Raw genomic sequence first — 22,717 nt, 5'->3', positions numbered from 1 at the left:
CACACTATTGGAAGGAATACAAAATGGTAAACAGTGAAAGTAACTCTCCCTTTCCACCCCGACCCCAGCCACCAGTTCCCCTTCCCAGAGGCAACCACTGTTACCAGGTTCTTAGGTGGCTCCCCAGACACAGTCTACATATTTAGAAAATCTATTTGATTTTCATATCATCTATCTCTCAGGCAAATGTTGCCAAGATGTACCTGCCGTTTTGCTCTGAGGGCTGCCATCTATGTGAGTTTCTTTCCAGCCCTCTTGGATGTCTCTGTGGGCAGAGCCATATACGGCTCTGGTTACAGCTTCTGTGGGCTCAGCAAGGCTTTGGTCTCGGTTGTATATTTTTACTCTTTGAACTGAAAATCTGCAAACAACCAAACAGGTGTTAGATTTCTCAGTCTCAACTGTTTCCACAGTTGCTCATGCGAGAAACAGATCTGCAGGCAATTGGGGCCCGCAGACAGGGTGGTCTAAAGCAGAATTTAGGCTTTTTCCAGCATTGACCCTCAGATCAATGTTTTCTAAACTTATAATTGAAAAGTGTGGTCTGACGTGGAAAGATCATATTTTGAAATTGGGATTGATCCCCCAATTAGGGATGTGTGCCCCCCTAGAATGCTCTGGAATGAAGCACAAAGTCTGAGTCAATATGGTCTCCTCCAAGAGCAGTCCTGCCTGCTTCCTTCAGGCCCCACAACCCTGCCATCCCAGCTCCTGTCATTAGTTTTTCCCCTTCGGGCTGCACCCCTCCCTAGTAAGTTCTGCCCATCAGTACTCTTACCAGGCCCTGTCTTCAGACCAGCCCTCCCCCCCAGGCCCTGCACCCTCTGTCTCCCTCTTTCCATCCTTCTAGTTGAGAAAATCAAGAACATTGAGAACTTGACCCTATAAGGGGCCCAGTGGACTAGGAGGGAAGGTAAGAGGTTGGACTTGTTCAAAGATAAGCTCCAGAGAGCCACAGATAAGAATGAACTAGTTGGTGCATTTGAGAAACCTCATCTGTAAAATGAGTATTAAATAGTATAATGGCTACGACAGGGCTTTGTAAGCCCTAAAGTGCTATATATGCATATGGAATTCATATATGCATATATACACACATACATACATACATACACTCATACACGTGTATTTTTTGGCCATGCCTGTGGCATGTGGAAGTTCCTGGGCCAGGGAGCAAACCCATACCATAGCAGTGACCTGAGCTGCTGCAGTGATAATGCCGAATCCTTAACTTGCTCTGCCACAAGGGAACTCCAAGGGACTCATTCTTATGAGGATGATGATAACATAAAAATAAGACTTAGGAGTTCCCACTGTGGTGCAGCAGGTTAAGAATCCAGCATTTTCTCTGTAGTGGCGTGGGTTCAATCCCCAGCCGGGCGCAGTGGGTTAAAGATCCGGTGTTGCCACAGATGTGGGGTAGGTTGCAGGTGTGGCTCAGATTCGATCCCTGGCCCAGAAACTTCTAAATACCGTGGGTATGGCCAAAAAATAAATAATTAAAAAAATAAAAATAAGACTTGGAAGCCAATCAATTTTCCAAATTAATTTTTTATTAAAAAGTGTTACTTATTCACTTTAGAGGATTTAAAAGTATATAAATAAACAAAATTTAAAAATTGCATAGCCTTATTACAGAGTGTGGTGTCATATTATTTATATGTATATTCCATCCATTCCTATGGAACCTGTTTCTGTGGGAGGATTATCATTGCCTTGACAACAAATTTTCCCAGTTAAGTGTGAGTGGAAATGCCATGTATCACCTCTGAGCAAAAAGTTTTAAGAGCCTTTGAGTGGTTCTGCCATCTTTTATCTTCTTCTATCACAAAACTGGCACATAAAATTTAAGGGCTCTTCCATTATCCTGGGTCTCATAATGAAGAGCCCTATGAATGACATGTAATGTGAGTGAGAAATGACATTTATTGTTCAAAACCCCTGAGATTTGAGGGTTGTTTGTTACTGCAGCATAATTTGTCCTAAGATACCTGATATACAGATATAACAATCGTTAATTTTTGGTTTATATCCTTCAGTCTTTTTATGCCTATACTCTATGTATTTTTTCTTTATAAAAATAACATCGTAAGGTAGGTATGATTTTGTGAAGTATTTTCTCATTTCACCTGAAAGTATTTCAGTATATAGCTCCAAAAGATGAGTCTCCTTTAAACATAACTATAATACCATTACCACAGTTAAAATGAATAATAATTGCTTCATATCACCAAATGTTGTTCATTGTAAACATTTCTCTGAATTTTAAAATTACTTAAATCAGGGATCCAAATAATATTTATACTTGGTAGTAGGTTGAAGTATCTTTTTTTTTGTTTGTTTGTTTTTTGTTTTTTGTTTTTGCCATTTCTAGGGGTGCTCCTACAGCATATGGAGGTTCCCAGGCTAGGGGTCTAATCAGAGCTGTAGCCGCCAGGCTACACCAGAGCCACAGCAACTCGGGATCCGAACCACATCTGCTACCTACACCACAGCTCACGGCAACACCGGATCCTTAACCCACTGAGCAAGGCCAGGGATCGAACCTGCAACCTCATGGTTCCTAGTCAGGTTCATTAACCACTGAGCCACGATGGGAACTCCTGAATATCTTTTAAATATCTTTTCATGCTTAGGCTTTCCCTCTCTGCTCTGCCCTCCCCCTTCTCTCTCTCTTCTTTTGAAGTATTTGTTGAAGAAACTGTTCTGTAAATTTTCTTTCAGTCTGGGTCTTGCTGATTATATTCCCATGGCATCATTTAACATGTTCCTCTTTCCTATTTCCTGTAAGTTGCTAATTAAATTTAGATGCTTGATCAAGACTCAGTGAATGGATTTTTTCAACTCAATACATTATGAACATTTTCCATGTCATTTAATTTTAATTTTTATTTATTTATTTATTTATTTTTTTAGGGCTACACCTGTGGCATATGGAAGTTTCCAGGCTAGGGGTCAAATCAGAGCTGCAGCTGCCAGCCTATACCACAGCCACAGCACCTTGGGATCTGAGCCACATCTGCAACCTACACCACAGCTCACAGCAATGCTGGATCCTTAACCCACTGAGCGAGGCCAGGGATCAAACCAGCATCCTCATGGATACTAGTCGGATTCTTTTCTGTTGAGCCACAACAGGAACTCCCTCATTTAATTTTCTTCTACAACATGCTTTCTTAATGATCATACAGCTGTCAACATAGGAATATATTTTCATTTATTTACCTAGTCCCCTACTGTGGGTCGCTTGGGTTGTTTCTAGGTTTTTGCTACTGCACACAGCTTACTGATAAACCTTCTCGTGGACTAGTCATTTTCTGGGCTGATTTGCCACGCTTTTGTTCTCTTAGTTCCTGCGTATGGTGGATGCCTGTGCCAGCTTCCTCACAGAAGCCTTGAACCCAGAAAACTGTGTTGGGATACTGAGGCTGGCAGACACACACTCCTTGGACAGTCTAAAGAAGCAGGTTCAGAGTTACATTATCCAGAACTTTGTGCAGATTCTGAACTCCGAGGAGTTCCTTGAACTTCCTGTGGATACTCTGTACCACATCCTGAAGAGTGATGACCTTTATGTGACGGAGGAGTCTCAGGTGTTTGAGACTGTGATGAGCTGGGTCCGGCACAAACAGTCAGAACGACTCTGCTTGCTGCCCTATGTGCTGGAGAACGTGCGCTTGCCACTTCTGGACCCGTGGTACTTTGTGGAGATGGTGGAAGCAGATCCTCTCATCAGGCAGTGCCCGGAGGTCTTCCCACTACTCCAGGAAGCTAGGATGTACCATCTTTCTGGCAATGAGGTAAGTTGATGATGAGAGATGCTGTATATTACCGGCGAAGTGAAGGAGTTAGTACACCTCACAGAGATGGAGGTGAGATGGGCTCACAAACCCTTAGGACATTAAGAAAATGATGCCATATGTGTATAGTTTAAGTCAGGCAGTTCCTGAAGCCCGGATTTCTGGTCTGTAAAATGGGGATATGCTACATGGTAGACAGCTGCTGAGAGACCTAGGTGAGATCTGGAAATCACCCAGCACCATGCCTGGCACATCCTCCTTCTGGCCAGTTGTGTGAGGGTGGGAAGTTGTTGGGGGAGACACACACATGAAGGGAGTGTGCCCTGTCCAGTCGCATTTCACAGGGCTGCTGCTTTCCCAGTTTGCCCACTCTGAGGAAACCTAGAGTCTCTTGAATCTCCTCTGACATTTCTGAGGTTCAGACTCTCATTATTTCCTTCCTGAATTTCTCAGAACTCACCTTCCTGCTCCTAGTCTGGCCTTCCTCCAGTTAACTTACCAGCCTGATGATCTAAAACTCAAGCCCAATAATTTCACTCCTGGGCTTAGCCTCTTCAATGGTACCCAAGCACTTTAAGGATAAGCCCACACTTCTGCCTAAACTCTCAGAGACTGGCCCCCTGCTTGCTGCTCTAGTGTCATCTCCAACCTCTCTCTCTTGCTACAGTCCTAATGCATTACTTGCAATTCCCCAAAGCGGATGTGCCTTTTCTTCCTTTAGGCTAAATCAGGAGGTGCTCAAATGCCTCTTTCTCTCTTCTTCATCTGATAACTTCTGCTTTAGCTTCAAGGCTCTGTTCAAGCATCACCTTCTCCAGAGGCTCCTCTCAATCTCATAGCCCCTGCTCTCTCATAGCCCCAGCCACTGCATGTTAACCATTGAATTCTTCATCTGTAAATATCTGTAGACAGGGAATTTGTTAAGTTAGGAAATATATCTTGTTGGACTTTTTTCATCCAGACCTTGGAGAGTCCCTGATATGAAGTAAGTGATTGGTTAATGCTTGTTGAATGAATAAATAGGTACCAAGATGGTAAATAAACCTATCATTTAGGAGTTCCCATCGTGGCACAGCAGAAAGGAATCCAACTAGGAACCATGAGTTTCAATCCCTGGCCTCACTCAGTGGGTTGAGGATCTGGCGTTGCCGTGAGCTGTGGTTTAGGTTGTAGACACGCCTTGGATCTGGCATGGCTGTGGCTGTGGTGTAGGCCGGCAGCTGTAGCTCTGATTAGATCCCTAGCCTGGGAACCTCCGTATGCTGTGGGTACGGCCCTCAAAAGACAAAGGAAAAAAAAAAAAAAAAACCTATCATTTGTATCTACCTGGTTCTCCTTGATAATTCCTGAAGAAATGTTATATTCAGAACTTTATAAAGACAAGAATAGGCTTAGTAGAGAGGAATGAAACAACCAGAAAGTAATGATATAGAGTTTGTACACATGAACACCCACACATGTATGCCGCTATGCAATAGTTCTTAGGTTGGCTACCAAGCCTTCTTCACTAGTCCATTTGTAGAGGTCTTAGCCAAAATAGCTTACAAATCATCTTTAAGAATCCCCTTGGAACCCCTTTTCTGTGTATCCTTTTCTAGTTCTATGTTGTCCTCAGATTCATGATCATTTATGTACTCTGCAAACACATTCTTAAATATTTGGTAGAATTTATCAGTGATGCTATTAGAACCAGCAGGGTTTTTGTGTATGTGCGTGTGTGTGTGTGTGTGTGTGTGTGTGTGTGAGGTTTTAAACTTCAAACTACAAATTGTATTTCAGTAATAGACATAGAGATATAGGAGGCTATTCAGGTTATCTATTTCTTCTAGAGTGAACTTTGGTAGTTTGTGTCTTTCAAAGAATTTTCCATTTTATAGAAGTTGCTGAATTTATGGGCATAAAGTTGTTCCCAGTATTCCCTTATTATCCTTTTTAATATCTGTAGAATCTGTGATGATGTTACATCTCTTGTTCCAGATATTGGTAATTTGTTTCCCCTCTTTTCTTTCCTCATCAGTTTGATTAGAGGTTTATCAATTTTATTGATTTTCTCAAAGAGCCAGTTTATGGTTTCACTTGATTTTCTCTATTGTTTGTTTTTATATTTTTTATTTCACTTATTTCTTTTTTGTTTTTCTTTTTTCTTTTTTTGCTTTTTAGGGGCGCACTTGCGGCATATGGAGGGTCCCAGGCTAGGGGTCTAATTGGAGCTGTAGCTGCCGGCCTACACCACAGCTCACAGCAATGCCAGATCCTTAACCCACGGAGCAAGGCTAGGGATCGAACTCTCAACCTCATAGTTCCTAGTCGGATTCATTTCTGCTGTGCCATGACGGGAACTCCCCATTTCACTTATTTCTACTTGAATCTTGATTATTTCCGTTCTTTTGCCTACTTTGGATTTAATTTTCTCTTCTTTTTCTAGTTTCTTAGGGTAGAAATGAAGGTCATTGATTTGAGATCTTTCTCTTTTTTCTAATATTGTCACCAGTGCTATCAATTTCCCTCTAAGTTCTACTTTAACAACATTCTATATATTTTAATATGCTATGCTTTCATTCTTCACAATAAATTCTGAACACCAACTATATGCCAGGTATGGCACTGGGCACCACAAAGCGGTCTCTGCCTTACCAACTTATGGTCTTTCAGCGAAGACAGACACTAAGCAAATTCAGGGTGATGAGTACACTGCTGGAGGAAGACTGGCCAACCACATGGATCCTATGCTGGTTATATGGGTCACCAGCAGGTGGCTCAGCACTGGGAAAGCCCTCATATTCTTAAAGACAAAGTCAGTCTCTGCAACTGCTCTCAGTTCAGCATTTAAAGTACAGAGTCTTAGAGTTCCCATCATGGCTCAGTGGTTAATAAACCTGACTAGTATCCATGAGGATGTGGGTTTGATCCCTGGCCTTGCTCAGCGGGTTAGGGATCCGGTGTTGCCATGAGCTGTAGGTCAAAATGTGGCTTAGATCCCAAGTTGCTGTGGTTGTGGGGTAGGCCAGCGGCTGCAGCTCTGATTTAACCCCTGGCCTGGGAACCTCCATATGCTGTAGGTGTGGCACTAAAAAGACAAAAGACAAAAAAAAATTAAAGTATAGAGTCTTAATCGCCTATACCTTTAACATTTTGGCTGTTATTGTTTCTGCTTCCCATTTTCTAACTCCCTGAAATGCAGGTGATAGAGGCTTTCCACTTATATAAAATGACCCTACTATGTCTTGTGCAAAATTGCTCCTCTTAAGCTTGTATTTGCAGTGGGGTGGGGAGTGGGATTATAAGTTTTGGATTTAGGAAGAGAGATAATTTAATAACTAGAAAAGTCCCCAGTGTCAGGAAATTGGGCTTGCAGTCAGGTGGATCTGGGTTTTAATCTTGATTGCACAATTTACCTACAGTGTGACCTTGGGCAAGCTACTTAGCCGCTCTAAGGTTCAGTCTTTGTAACATGGGGATGGTAACACCCACCAGCTGATGGAATGGTTTTGAGAATTAAGTAAGATAATGAATGAGATATGCAAGCGCAATGTCTGGCACATGATAAGTGCCCCCACAAACAAAGACTGTTCTGTTCTCACTCACTTCCTTTATGGTACTCTATTTCCCACAATTAAGCACTTTCTTTCTCTGAGGTTAAAAAATCTCTCTTTTCAGTGTGTCCTAGTTTTTTGTTGCCTTATTGCCCCAAATTCTGCTCAGGGCACTTTCACATCCTCATTTTATTCTATTTTTATTTTATTTTATTTTTGTGGCCACGCCTGCGGTATGCAGAAGTTCCCAGGTCAGGGATTGAACCCGTGCCACAGCAGTGACCCAAGACACAGCATGGATGCCAGATTCTGAATCCACTGAGCCACCAGGGAACTCCTCTCATCCTCATTTTATAATCTAGGTAATTGAACCAACCAATCACTATGATTCCTGAGTTGGGTCTCATTGCTAGTTGATTCCCTGAAACTCCCTTTCTTATCACTGCTTGTATGATCTTGGCCTTATTCTTGATGCCATTGTTGTAATGAACAGATGTCTCCTCTTAATCTTCCTTTTCCAAACTTAACCCTACTTGTCCTATCATTATCTCTCCCTTTTAACCTTATTCCCTCCTCTAAGCTTTTTTTTTTTTGGTGGCAGAGGGGAATTTTAGAACCCTAAAAGCAAATGTCAGTTTACCTTTGATTTAGGAGTAATAGCTGGTACCTTTAGTGGGAGAGGTCTTTTGGGGCAGAGCAAGTTGCCCCTTCATTTCAATGCCTCCAAAATTTCCAGGAAGAACTTGATCTAAAGGCTGCTCTGATATGTGTGGCATTAGGAGGATCATTCCTGAGGATAGAGGGACAGAAGCTCACCCCTGAGGACAGCTTTGTTGAGGCAGTTTCTTCTGTTTGGTCCTCTCATATAGGTTCTGTGGACAACGAATAATCAGTAAGGTACAGCTGTTTGTTCTATTGTAAACAATATGAAAGTAAACTGGTTAAGCCTGATTATCGCATGCAGTTCATTGGCAAACACTTCCCTGTGACTGCAACAAATGCACATCACTGACTTCAGACTAGCATTTGTCATACCTTTGAGGTTAATATTTTGCAGAATGTAGCTGAACTTACAATTTGGTTATGGTGCCACCACTTGGCAGTTCTGTGGTGCCAAGTTACAAGGCAGATCTCAATACCCAGCCAATCCTGTCAACTAAATAACTTTTATTAGTTTTCAATTGCTGTGCAACAAATTGTCCCAACAAACATTTATTATCTCACAGGTGTCAGGAATCTAGGAGTGATTTAGCTGGGTGGTCTGGCTCAGGGTCCTTCTGTTGCAGTCATGCTGTTGGCTGGGGCTGCAGTCAAGCTCAAAGGGGGCTGGGAATCTACTTTCAAGTTGACTCACAGAATTATTGACCAGTGTCATTTCCTTGCCGTGTGTTGGCTAGAAGCCCCAGCTTCTTGCCCCTTGAGCTTCTCTATAGCAGCTGGCTTCCCCCAGAGCAAATGACTCAAGAAAGACTGAGGGAACAATCAAGATGGAAGCTGTTAGTGCCTTCATAATCTAATTTCAGAAGTTACAGTATATCTACTGGCACAGAGCCCAACCCAGGAACAATATGGAGGGAACAACATAGGATGTAAATGCCAGGAGGTGGGCATTTCTTGGGGGTGTGGTAAAGGCTCCTTACCATTATGACCTAGACTAGAGAAAACAATCTTGATTAAATCCCGGGTACTCTACTTGCCCATTCATTCATTCAGCCAACATCTAAGGAAACCCACAAGCTTCAGGCACTGTTTTTGTTGTTGTTATGGTTATTTTTTTGCTGTTTTTTTGTTTCTTTTTTTTGTTGTTGTTTGTTTGTTTGTTTTTCTTTTTAGGGCTGCACCCATGGCACAGGGAAGTTCCCAGGCTAGGGGTTGAATCAGAGCTATAGCTGCTGGCCCATGCCACAGCCACAGCAATGCTGGATCAGAGCCTCATCTGCAGCCTATACCACAGTTTACGGCAGTGCCAGATCCTTAATCCACTGAGTGGGGCCAGGGATTGAACCTGTGTCCTCATAGGTACTAGTCGGGTTCATTTCCACTGAGCCACTATGGAAAAACCCACCAGGCACTGTTCTTTGTTCTGAGGATCTACTGAAGAAAAGGTCTGTCCCTGCCATTGGGGACTTCAGAGTAAATTACATGGAAGATGAAAAGTGCTGGGATGGGGAAATTCAGGACTATGGAAACATGTGTGGAAAGGCGAGGGTGGTTTCCTGAAGAAAAGAATAAAGTAAGGTTGAAAATAATGTCAAATGGAGTTCCCATTGTGGCTCAAGGTGTTAAGAATCCGACTAAGTATCCATGAGGATGCGGGTTCGATCCCTGGTCTCGCTCAGTGGGTTAAAAGATCCTGCGTTGCCACAAGTTGAAGTGTAGGCCACAGATACAGCTTGGATGCTGCATGGCTGTGGCTATACTGTAGGCTGGCAGCTGCAGCCCCAGTTCGACCCCTAGCCTGGGAACTTGCATATGCCGTGGGTGCCGCCCTAAAAAGAAAAAGAAAATGTCAAGCGGCTTACAGGGTAAGTGATTGGGGAAGTGGAAAGGGAAATCAAGGACAGATACTATGGGGAGATTCAGACAGCAGGCAGGAACGCAGGGTTTTAGTTTGCAGGAGAAAAGTCTTCTACAGGCCAGGACTCTGGACCAGGATACCAGCCCTGGGAGTCAAGAATAAGGTCACAGCTAGTTGGGTCCCTGCTAGCCAGCAGACTATTGATGCAGGAGAGCAGGCAGAGTGGAGACTGAGACCTGGCTTTTGGAATTAGAGTAAGAGTTACAGGGAACCAGTTCTGGGAGGCTAGTGATGTTCTTTAATTATCACCTTATAATCCCTAAACGCTCCCTGAAAGAGGCCCAGCTTGGTATTGGAGGTGCACTTCGGCTATGGGGAAGAGAGGTTCAGAAGCAGGAACCAGGGCTGGTAGCTGGAGGTAGAAATTTCAGAGTGGCAGCGTTTTATTTGATGCCAACTCATTGCTCCATCTTCCCCTGCCAATTTGGTACTTCATGGTCCCCTCTTCCCCTTATCCCAGCTGGCTTTCCACTGTCAGTGCCCTCAGGCTCAATCCATTGCCCAGGATTTGTCCTGCCACATACATCCCTGCTCCTTTCTGTTGATCCGCAGAGGAGAGCCCTGCCAAAGATTTTTATGGCCATGGTGTGGCCTCAGGTATTGAGGATGCAATCCTCCTGTGTAGCACTGGAAACTATGTCTGGTCACTTATGATGGAGCATGATAATGTGAGAAAAAAGTATGTATACATGTATGTGTAACTGGATCACCATGCTGTACAGCAGAAAATTGACAGAACACTATAAACCAGCTATAATGGAAAAAAATAAAAATCATAAAAAAAAAGAATTGAGGATGCAAAGTTGATTGTATATGACTCTCTGGCACAGAAAAACAAACTCTCTTATGGGACAATAGAGGTTGGGTGTTGGCTTGTCTGATTACATGTGACCATTGATTGATTTTGCCGATTGTGGGCTCATTCTTTACAACTGTAACCATCTGTGGGAAAGATCAAAAGTCCAAAGTCTGTTAGGTCAGGTTAACCTTGTAGGAAAATGTAGTTGCTTCGGCCATGTGGGAAATGGGTGCTGCCTCTCCCATCATCACAGCCGCAGAACTTTCCCCATCAAGGCCAGGGGATGGATGGAACCAGGAAGGCAGCCCTTCCTTTTCCTTAATAACATCAATAGGACATTCCCTACACTCCTATTGCCATGACTAGCTATTGAGGGTCATGCCTGTGCCAGGCACCCTGCTCATCCCTCGACGCCACTACCTCATGAAGGCTCAGGTGACCTAGTGACATCAGAATGATTATAAGCATTTATACAGATTATGTTACTTCTCCAAGGTCACATGGCCATAGGTGGTGAAACCAAGACGGAACTCTGGTGTATTTGACTCCAAACTTCTGTTTTCAGCCCAGTACAAATATCCATGGTGTGAATTTCTTTGCTAGTTCAAGGCTCTGAAGGGTCATATGCTTGATGTTGGGACCCAGTTCCCCATCTCCCTGGCCACATTCTGCTCCCTTTTGGTTCTTTTCTCCTAAGTCTGTAGATGTTCTTATGTGCCCACTGCCAGAACTTCTCTTCCAGAAGAAGCCTGGTAGTAAGCAAAGTCTGGGGTATCATCAAGAAATTGAAACCATGGGAAAGTATAAATGAAATTTCAGGATTCAATGCGTCTGACCAGGCAAGAGGGAAGAGGCAGGAAGTGCATTTGATGATAAACAGACTGAACTCCTTAAAAAGTAGCAAAATCTGTAAGAGATAACCTTCATTGAGTACCTATCAGCCAAGTATACTAAATATATTATCTCAGTTAATCTTGAGCCAAGTACACTAAGTATATTAGTTAATTGTCACAACAAACCTATGAGGTTATTACTGTTAAAATCCCCATTATACAGAAGACAAAACTGAGGTTCAAGGAGGTAAAGTCACATGGTCATATGGTGTCAGAGTTGGGAATTGGGCTCTGCTCCTCTGGCTCCATAGCCTGAGCTCAGAACCACTGTGCTGTTCATTCTGCTTTTATGCACTCCCATTGGTTTTCCAGATCATTTCAGAGCGCACCAAGCCCAGGATGCATGAGTTCCAGTCCGAGGTGTTCATGATCATTGGTGGCTGCACGAAGGATGAACGGTTTGTGGCAGAGGTAACCTGCCTGGACCCCCTGAGACGCAGCCGCCTGGAAGTGGCCAAGCTCCCCATGACAGAGCATGAGCTGGACAGTGAGAATAAGAAGTGGGTGGAGTTTGCATGCGTGACATTAAAAAATGAGGTCTACATCTCAGGTAAGTGGAAGCCACCTGATGCCAAAGCCAGCCCCCCAAAGGACCACGTTCATGATCATGAGTGAGAGCAGGGAACTGTCCTAGAAGAATTACTGTGTTTGGCAGTGATCTAGCTCTGACTGGATCAGGATATGGAAACCAGGTGCTCAGTTGGTCTTATTTTGGAGAGTGAATTATTACTGAATGAACCCTCACCCTTGAGCAGTATTGTACTAGGAACTGAGGGAACAGGCAGACAGGTCCAGTTCTTCATAGAAAAGGAAGAAGGAAAGTGACACTGGAGTTTATTTGGTGTCTGCTACAGGCATCTGACACCAAGCTAGGCCCTGGGAATACAGTAATGAATACAAATCTGACCCCTCCCCTCAAGTTTATTAGGTCTTAATTTTATTTATTTATTTATGTATTGTCTTTTTTGGTCTTTCTAGGGCTGCACCTGCGGCATATGTAGGTTCCCAGGCTAGGGGTCAAATCGGAGCTATAGCTGCTGGCCTACACCACAACCACAGCAACATGGGATCTGAGCCACATCTGTAATCTACCCCACAGCTCATGGTAATGCCGGATCCTTAACCTACTAAGCGAGGCCAGGGATCAAACCATGCCCTCATGGATGCTAGTCGGGTTTGTTAACCACTAAGCCATGATGGGAACTCAGGTCTTACTTTTAGATGCTCCAGTAGCATCCAGTACTTTTTCATTTCTTACTTCTAAGTTGTTTGCTTAATTTTTATCATTGCTCTATGCCTTTTTCTCATATATGTCCTTAAATTCATGAGTCAATACTCTATTCCCAATACTTAGCTCTGTGTATGTACATAGTAAATGCTTGGTAAATATTTATTAAATGACATAGTCTCCACCATCTTTATCGCATAGTAGATGAATTTATACTTTGGTGTTTGCCTCTCACATCGGCTCTGTAAGGTAGGTGATTAATCTCCAGGTTATAAATGGAGAGAACTGAGGCTCCAAAAGGTATGGAATGACCTAAAGTCATACACTGGTAAGTGCCAGGCAGGATTCCAGTCCGGGTTCTCTGAGTCTCATGCTCTCCCATATCATTGAAAGCCACCCAGCTCTTCTTGAGGATCCAAGAGAAAAGACAAACATCCCTTCCCTTGGAGGCTTTCTCTAATCTGAACCTGTTTTGGGAAGAGATTCTTCCCAGAGCTGGTCTCCTCCAAAATAAAGGGCAGGTCAGTTCTTCTTTGAGTATATTAATATCATAGACCAGGTTTTAGCTTTCTTTTATCTTGTAGAAATATTTTTAATTGCTGTAGAAGATTTAAGCAATACTGGGAGTGTAAGATAAAATATGTAATTTCTCTGTTCCATTAAAATCCTTAACAAAAGTGGTTTTGTACTGTCTTATAGTAAATAATGCCAGCTGCTGTAACAAACCCTAAATCTCAATGAATTATCACAATAGTATGTGAGCATTGAGGGGGTGCTCCACTCAATCATTCAGGGACCTACGCTTCTTCCATCTTATGATGTGGTTATTTCCACATCTACATGGCCTTCAAATTTGGTTCCTTGCAGGAAGAGAGGAACCAAACAAGTTGAGAAGGCACACCTGCTCACAACAGCCTCAGTCTGGACATGAGACATCCATTCTGCCCACATTCTATTGGCGAGAACCAGCCACATGCCCCCCCCCACCTGTACCTCCACTTCCCCCTGCAATTTTTGTACCTATTGCTAAACTGTCCCTTGCAGCCAGGCTGGGAAATGTAGTTTAGCCATGTGCCCAGGAGGAAAAGACAGGTTTGGTAATCATGGTCAGTCCTTGCCACATAAACTACACTCTTTCTTTTATTCTGCAGCTTGCCTTTTCCCCGTCTTCAATTTGTTGTTGTCTTTTTAAAAAATGATACAGGAAATACATGAAAGCATAATTGTTATACACAATTAAATCCACAGAAACTTGTACTCAATTGACAATCTTTTCTGGACATCATTACATGTTAGTATAATGCATCTATTATATGTGCTAAGTGATATAATACATGAAAAGCACAGCATAATGATGAGAGTTCATATTGGTCATCATTATCATTATTGTGAGGATTGTTTTGTTGATCTTGTCACCAGCTGCAGGGCTGGCTATTGGGTGAATGAACTATAATTTTTTTCAACTATTATGTTCCCACTGGAAAAAATACTGCAATAGGCATTTTCATACACACTCATATATATATGAACTGCTACCATATGGAGAGATTCCTGAAAGTGGTCATAAGATGCATAAATTTAGAATTTTTGTAGCTATTGCTAAATCGTCCTCCAGAAAGTTTATATTTCCAGTTCAACCAATGATGAATGATAGTGCTCATATTCTACATCCTTACTTATTATCAATTAATTTTTTTTGTCTTTTTGCCTTTTTCTAGGGCCGCTCCCACGGCATATAGAGGTTCCCAGGCTAGGGGTCTAATCGGAGCTGTAGCCGCCGGCCTACACCAGAGCCACAGCAACGTGGGATCCGAGCCGCATCTGCAACCTACAGCACAGCTCACGGCAATGCCAGATCCTTAACCCACTGAGCAAGGCCATAGATCGAACCCGCAACCTCATGGTTCCTAGTCGGATTCGTTAACCACTGAGCCATGATGGGAACTCAATTATATTTTTAACAGAGTAGAATGTTTAAATTTATATTCTTGGATCATTAATGATGTTGGGTGTATGTCATATATTTATTAGCTAATGTATCTTTTTTTTTTTTTTTTAATTATCTGTTACTACCCTTTGTTGGAGTTCCCATTGTGGGTCAGCAGTAACGAACCCAACTAGTATCCATTAGGATGTGGGTTCAGTCCCTGGCCCCTCTCAGTCAGTTAAGGATCCAGCGTTGCTGTGAGCTGTGGAGAAGCCTGCAGACATGGCTCTGATCCCTCATTGCTGTGGCTGTGGCATAAGCTGGCAGCTGCAGCTCCAGTTCTGCCCCTAGCCTGGGAACCTTCATATGCTGTGGGTACAGCCCTAAAACAAACAAACAAACAAACAAACTACCCTTTGTTTTTCTATTGTTTGTCTTTTTCTTATTAATTTTTGGAGTTCTTATTATATATCCTTTGCTATTTGTATTGAAAATACCTTCTTCCAGACAGTGGTTATCTTTTAACTTTGTATTTTCTATAGTTACTCCCCTTTCTATATGAGTCTAGGTTTCATGTCATGCTTAGAAAGCCCCTCCTCACCTCGAGATCATTAACATCTTCTTGTATATACTCTCCAGTTACTTTTATAGCACTTACATTTGAATTTTAAATGTAATGTGAAATAGGGATCTAAATTAATTTTTCTCCAAATGAATAGCGAGTTGTTCTAATACCATTTATTTAATGATCTCTAGATCTTTTTAGTCTTTCTGTACTCTTGTTTTTAATTGATCAGTTTGTCTCATCTTACACTAGGACCACATTATTTTTATTATCATAGCTTTTTAGTGTATTTTGATATTTGCTAGGGAAAGCCCTCTACTCATTCTTCTTTTTTTTCAAAAGTTTCTTGGATATGTTTCCAAATCTATTCTTCCTAATGAAATTTAGAATGGTCACTTTATGTCTTAAAATCCATGAGAAGCTCTGAAGGCACCTGATACATAGATTAACTTGGGGAAGGTTGACATCTTTGCAGTAACGTCTTCTCATGTGTGCACACGATATGCTTGCCCAGTTAATCAGGTCTTCTTTTACATCCTGAGGTAAAAACTGTAGGTTTTTTCCCTTTTTAATAAAGTTTGCATATATTTCTTTGAAAGTGTGTAGTTATTTTATAATTTTGGACACTACCTAAATGGGATCAATGTCACTGTGCTTTGAACAGAGACCTCTAAAAGGTACACACACACCCTCCCCAAAATGGTTAAAGTATATGAGCGAACAAATCACAGAAGAGGAAGAAGCTCAGTCTCCCTAGTAGCTGGGGAGAACGAAACTATAACATCATTTTTGTTCGTCAGGCTAAAAAACAAAACAAACCAACCCAAAAACCCCTCCTAATATCTGCTGTGGGTGGGGGCAGATCATCCAGGACAGCTTTGGAAGGCCCTTTGGCAGCACCTGTAAAAGCTCAAAGTGCACATAGCCTTGACCTAGGAATCCCATTTCTAGGCTCCACCTTTGCCAAACACTTACCTGTGACACAGAGCATCATCAGAGATAGTCATTTCCATAATAGTCCACACTCATGAGTCCGAAAAGTACATCTTTTGTTTCAAGAAGTGGGTAGTACCCTATGCTGATGGGGCAATGGAAATACGAGGTTGTTAAAATATTTTATGAAAGTCATACAAAAAAAGTTCTCCTTTGTCTTGGTCTCTCTTCCTAACTGAATTATGTATTTTCTGTTTATTGTGTCATTTTGAAAAAAAATATTTACCAGCTTACTCTCAAATGATCTATTGTATAGTGTTCTCATTGTGGCTCAGCAGTAATGAACCCAACTAGTATCCGTGAGGACAAGGGTTCGGTCCCTGGCCTTGCTCAGTGGGTTAAGGATCCAGCGTTGCTGTGAACTGTGGTGCAGGTCGCAGACACAGCTCGGATACTGTGTTGCTGTGGTTGTGGCGCAGGCCAGCAGCTGTAGCTCCGATTCGACTGCTAGCCTGGGAACTTCCTTAAGCTGCACATGTGGGAAAAAAAAAAGTTCAAATGATCTATTGTGAACATCTCATTCTATTCCAATAGAAATTATTTCAAAATAGGGTAAGTCCAACTTCTCTTTTTATATAGATCAGATATATGAGGCCAGAGGATTTTGTAAGATTTCGTGGTGATTTTTCCAGGTTTGTATTTGTTTGACTAGGCAACTGTAGAACTTAAGCTGCTTTCTAATTTGGCCGCTGGTCAAGGCCCTACTTTCCCTACCTTGGTGGGGAATTGTCCGCTTTACCTGTCCTACCTGACTTCCCTCCCTCGGCTGCACAAACACTGAGTCCAGGTTCCTGCCGGTCCCCACTCAGCTAAGTAGATTTGGGTGCCACTTCCCTGAAGCCTTTTCTGGATGCAGCTCACTCAGGCCCTTCTGCTCTGAACTCTCACAGCACAGCCGGGTTTATGATTCACCCCAGCCTTACATCATCTCTCCCTGTGTCCCTGTGTTGACTCCGTCTCCCCAACCACACCTCATACACCTTCATGATTTCTGTTGGGGGCTGGGGTCAGGAGTTGGTGCCGGCTTGGGAATTTAACACTTAGGGGAAATTATGGGAGAAGCTATATCTCTGACGTACCTGGTGGTCTCTTAAATGCTCTGTGTGTCTTCTAGGTGGCAAAGAAACACAGCACGATGTTTGGAAATATAATTCTTCAATCAACAAATGGATTCAAATTGAGTATTTGAACATAGGCCGCTGGAGGCATAAGATGGTGGTGTTGGGGGGCAAGGTCTACGTGATCGGAGGTTTCGACGGCTTGCAGAGGATCAACAACGTGGAGACCTATGACCCCTTCCACAACTGCTGGTCAGAGGTATAGATTATTTCAATGAGTAGCTCTGTATTATTGCTTCAAAGTTTTAAAGAAAGGTATCTGTCAGTGTAGGTATATGGCTACTCTCTGGTCTCTCTGTTCCCACTGAGAACATTTTGGGTGTCTCTGAGCTTCCCTCCTCATAGGAACCATCATTTTAGCATTGCTGATCAGGTCAGAGAAATGACTTCCCTTCAGGTGGGGAAGTTCTATGTGGCTACCTATCCTATCCTGGCCAGAACCCCAGATGTAGAGGGGAGGCTTGATCCTGTCTTGGTCTGTATGTCTTGCCCGAGAGACTCTTGTCTCCTCAGATACCATCCGTCCTTGTCTTCTCCACACTGAGCACAGGGATCTCTTGACTAAACTGTTTGTTGAACCAAACAGAGTCATTTGACAGTATTTAGAAGTCGGCCCTTATTTATTTGCCTATTAACGATGAACCATTTACATGTCTGCATGCAATACTTCAGCAGTGCAACCTCAGGTGTATATTATACACAGGAAAAGGCAAACCACTGCTAATCAATGGATATAAAGTTTCAATTATGCAAAATGAACCAGCTCTGGAGATAGAACAGCATTGTGCCTATAGATAACAATACTACATTTTACACTTAAAAATTTGTTAAGAGGGTAGATCTCATGTTACACACACACACTCAGATAAGGTGACCTCACTTTCTATATTCTCAGATTAGTCCCAATTTCAAATTTTTCCTTCTTCTTATCAGACTATATGTCAAACCATGGTCCAGCTTTGGGAAGTGTTAAGCATCATCAAACACACAAGCAAAGGTAGCCACATCATTATGGCATCCAGCCAAGATCTGTTAACTTGAAAAGAACTTTATAGGGAGCCCTTAATATTTATGGGGTGTACCCAAGATCTCAGTTTATCAAGTCCCATCACAAAGTTGCTCCATGACCCAAGAGAGTCATGTCAATGACTCTTGAAAGTCCCCTTTAGTGCCCTAGGGTTCACAGGGTGAAAGTACAAGTCTGGCTTAATCCTCAAATCTGTATATTGCCCCAGAATGGGAGCGTCTGCTTACCTATAGCCACCAGAAACCCTTATAAGCACCCAGGATAATACCTAGCACATAGCAGGCACTCAGTAAGTATTTTTTTTGAATGAAGGAACATATGAATATGGCTGAGAATGCATTCTCCTCCAATATTGTCTGGTTTCATCTGTATAAACACTTGTTCCTGTCTATAGCCCTCTTTCCCTGAGAGCTGGACTCTGGGAGAAATAGGCTGAAAGCTTCCGGAGCGTGGAGGGAGGGTGGGAAATGTGTGCTGTGATCCTCTCTCTGTCTCAAGGGGAGTCAAGCCCACAGGCCTTGTGACTTCAGGCAAAGGATGCCCAGGCTTGTGTCCCCTGGCTCCTAGCCTGTGTCCTCTGAGCCACTGCAGCAATCTGGGCACTGTGACTGACAGCTTCTCCTGGTGCCCTGTGCCTCTGCAGGCCGCGCCTCTCCTTGTCCACGTCAGTTCCTTCGCAGCCACCAGCCATAAGAAGAAGCTCTATGTGATTGGGGGAGGGCCCAATGGGAAACTGGCCACAGACAAGACTCAGTGTTATGACCCTTCAACTAATAAGTGGAATTTAAAGTCGGCCATGCCAGTAGAGGCTAAATGCATCAATGCAGTGAGTTTCCGGGACCGTATCTATGTGGTTGGTAAGTGAGCAAATGGCTTCTTATTTAACCAAGGTCTGCCACCCATGCAGCTATGCCTGGAGATCACACAAGGCCCTCCTGAGCAGGCTCCAATTCCTAGGTGATGTGGGTGGGGCTGAGAAAGAAGAGAAGATGAGGATTGGTGGAATTTACCTTGCAGTCCTGGAGACAGGAACAGGCCACATTTAGGAGACACACAAAGCAGATGGATGATGGGGCCCAGGGGAGAAGCCAGAAGTTGATATGGGAACAAAGAGTGTTGTAAGTCTTAGCAATGCCCAGAAATTGAAATGGGCACAGTATAAGTGTCCAATAAATGGTAGCTATGATTATGTCTTATTTTGTGTTCATGGGAATTTTATTCTCCACACTTGCTTTGGAGCCTCCGAAAGGTTGCATTTAGTTGGAAGGAAAGCCTGAATAGCCAGGCCGCAGTTGGCATGTTATTGTTCAGGATGATGGCTCTCAACCCTGACTAGTCATTGGAATGATCTATGGAGCTTTTTACAAAAATATGGGTAGCTGGGGTGTGTCCAGACCAATGATATCAGAGTAAAAAGAAGGATGCTGGCCAACAGTACAAGATGTTTTTAATGTGCAGCCAGGATTAAGAATATACAATATTCAGCAAATAAGAACTAATCGGAGAAGACTTCCTGGATGTAAAGTATGGGAACAGATTAAAGCAAAGCTCCTTCTCTCCCTTGCTTCAGGTTTCCTTTGTCTTTATGGTCCGTGTAATGACTGTGCTTCAGAGGTCTAATCTCAAGACGGGTCACTTGGACTGGTGTCCCAGGTCACGCCTAGTTTACAAAGAGGTGCTACCACTGCCATGTATATCAATACAATGCCATGTATATCAATACAATGCAAGACTAGTCACTGCCATGTATATCAATACAATGCAAGACTTCTATGTACCAGGGGCTTTTTGTGCATGGGTCTTATGATTTCTTATAACCTCCATGGTCTTGGTGCTCATGGTTACAGATCAAAAAGTGGCACAGCTGGGATTATGAGCTGGGTTTACCTGATACACCAGGTGGTATTTCTTCCAGGGAGCAGTCTTAGGGTATATTTTTGGCAGCCATGTGAAGCCAGATGTCCTTTAGAACCTGGCTGTAGAGTTTAAAAGGCTGTGAAGTGTTTCCAGCATGAGACTTCCTCCCCCTAGTTATCCATTTGGGCTTTCTGGAGAGCCATGAATCTATTTGTCCTATTGGCGAGATGGCAGACTTGACCTAACCAGAAGTAGAGTTTCAGTGGTTAATGGGGAAGAAAACCAGAAAAATCGTGAGATGCTCACAGTGTTTCCTTCCCTCTTCAGGAGGGGCCATGAGAGCCCTGTACGCCTACAGCCCTCTGGAGGACAGCTGGTGCCTGGTGACCCAGCTCAGCCACGAGAGGGCCAGCTGCGGCATCGCGCCCTGCAACAACCGGCTCTATATCACTGGGGGGCGGGACGAGAAGAACGAGGTCATCGCCACAGTGCTGTGCTGGGACCCTGAGGCCCAGAAACTGACAGAAGAGTGCGTCCTGCCTCGGGGGGTGTCGCACCACGGCAGTGTCACCATCAGAAAGTCATATACCCACATCCGAAGGATTGTGCCTGGAGCTGTTTCGGTTTAACCACAGGAGTGTGGAGGCGGAGCCATGTGGGGAGCCCTGCTCACTCTCCCCGGTGTTCGACCCACTTCAGCAGCAAACAGGGCTTGAGTTACAGGCCATACATCAGGGGGCTCACTGTGGTTCCCCATGGGGACTCCTTGGAAGTCACAGCCTTGGGACACTTGAGACCAGCCAGGAATGTTTGTGAGACCTACCTCAGGAGGGAAGAAGAGTAATATTTAACATTCAAATCCCACTTGTCCTATACCAGGTTCTGTGCCAGGCACTTTTGTATACCAATGCCTTTAACCAGCAGAGTGACCTGGTGACTGAATGTTAGCACTCCTGTTTTACAGGTGAGGAAACGGAGTTTTAAGAGAGACTAAGTGCTTTGCCCCAGGTCACTCAGATTGCAGGTAGCTAAGCCAAGAGCCCAAACCCACATCTTTCAGTTTCAAAAGTCAGTGCGGGTTTTGTCGTGCTGCCTATCTCAAAGCAGGAGATCGGAACCCAGATCATTTTTTGTTCTGATAAGTTTGCTAAAGGATTTACTCAGAAAAGCAGGGAAGTAAAGGTGTTTCTTTTTTCTTTTCTTTTTTGCCTTACATTTAAATGATATGGAAACTTTGGTGTGGGAACCTCCGGTTTCTTGTCAGGAGCGTCTCACATGTTCTTCCATCAGACAGTTCCGGGAGATGGGTCCGAGAAGATCTGTTTGCTATGAAAGATGTGAAAGACTTCTGTCCTCCCCATTAAAAGCTTCTATTTTTTATGATCCCAGGAGGCCCACTGTAGACTGGAACTGTCATTGCCAGGCAGAATGGTACCTTCAGCACGGTCCAGTCCCTGGCTTCTTAATGTCCAACAGTTGTTTTACAATGTAGAAAAGGTTTTTCCAGAGCCTCAGAATAAGTGTTTTTTTTTTTTTTTTTCTAATGTAAGTATCCTTACACTGCTGGCCACTGAGAAATGACCCTGACAGTATACTTTCCACTTTTTAATCAGTGATTTGGGTCTGTGTTCCTATGACCACACCCTCTTGGAAGCTCTGTTTTCAGGATCCTTTTAATCCCTTCTATTTGATTTTTGAATCGACTTGGCACAATGTTGACTCGAAGAACAGAATCTGTCCTTCACTCCAAGAGACAGAGCTTTCAAATGAGCTCACTGGAAATTCATTCTAATCCCCAAATTAGAGAAACAGATTAAGAGATCCTGTTTCATATGCTGTACTTAAAAAGCAACAACAATGGTAACAACATAGTAACTGCATTACCTAATGTCCTTTATTTTTATCATGTGATTTCAAATCTCTCTATATAGCATTTTATTTCATGTCAGATGTGCCATATTGTGCTTGTGTTTCCTAGCAGTTAGAGAAGGTAGAGATACTAGAGTTGATAGTGAATTTAACTTTCATAAAAAAGTTATGGTTAGAAGGAGCTACAGTTCAAAGCATATGAAAAAGACTTGGAACATTACAATTGAGATTTCTATTTATGCTTAGGTTGTTGAGGATAAATATAAATGCATGTTGCTGTGTGAAAAGCTCTGTGCCTTAGAGTCAGGTGTGAGAGTTCAGCTCCCTGCTATGGAAAGTGAGATGGGAAAATATTTGTAGAAATGTTATAGCACATACCTCAATTATTCATGAACACTGATGACCTTAACTGAACTCTCAACTGAAACAATTTAATCTACTTCAATTCAGCAAACATTCCAGGAGATTTTTATGTTCGGCAAGCCTTAAGGACACCAAAGAACAAGACAAATCCCCACCCTAGAAACACT

General features: G+C 43.1%; 1 protein-coding gene across 1 annotated transcript in view; it reads left to right on the top strand.

The window, feature by feature from the left end:
- Positions 1-22,266, top strand: part of KLHL6 (kelch like family member 6) — a 58,388-nt gene extending 36,122 nt beyond the window's left edge. Inside the window, exons 3-7 of the mRNA XM_047787459.1 lie at positions 3,351-3,800; positions 11,916-12,153; positions 17,431-17,633; positions 19,105-19,318; positions 20,646-22,266. Coding sequence (XP_047643415.1) covers positions 3,351-3,800; positions 11,916-12,153; positions 17,431-17,633; positions 19,105-19,318; positions 20,646-20,947 — 1,407 coding nt within the window. The 3' untranslated portion in view covers positions 20,948-22,266. The remainder of the gene's footprint in view (positions 1-3,350; positions 3,801-11,915; positions 12,154-17,430; positions 17,634-19,104; positions 19,319-20,645) is intronic.
- Positions 22,267-22,717: the final 451 nt, after the last annotated feature.

This window comes from Phacochoerus africanus, chromosome 1 (genome assembly GCF_016906955.1).
Source record: "Phacochoerus africanus isolate WHEZ1 chromosome 1, ROS_Pafr_v1, whole genome shotgun sequence".
NCBI classification, from domain to species: domain Eukaryota; kingdom Metazoa; phylum Chordata; class Mammalia; order Artiodactyla; family Suidae; genus Phacochoerus; species Phacochoerus africanus.
This window is presented reverse-complemented; position numbering and strand designations above follow the sequence as displayed.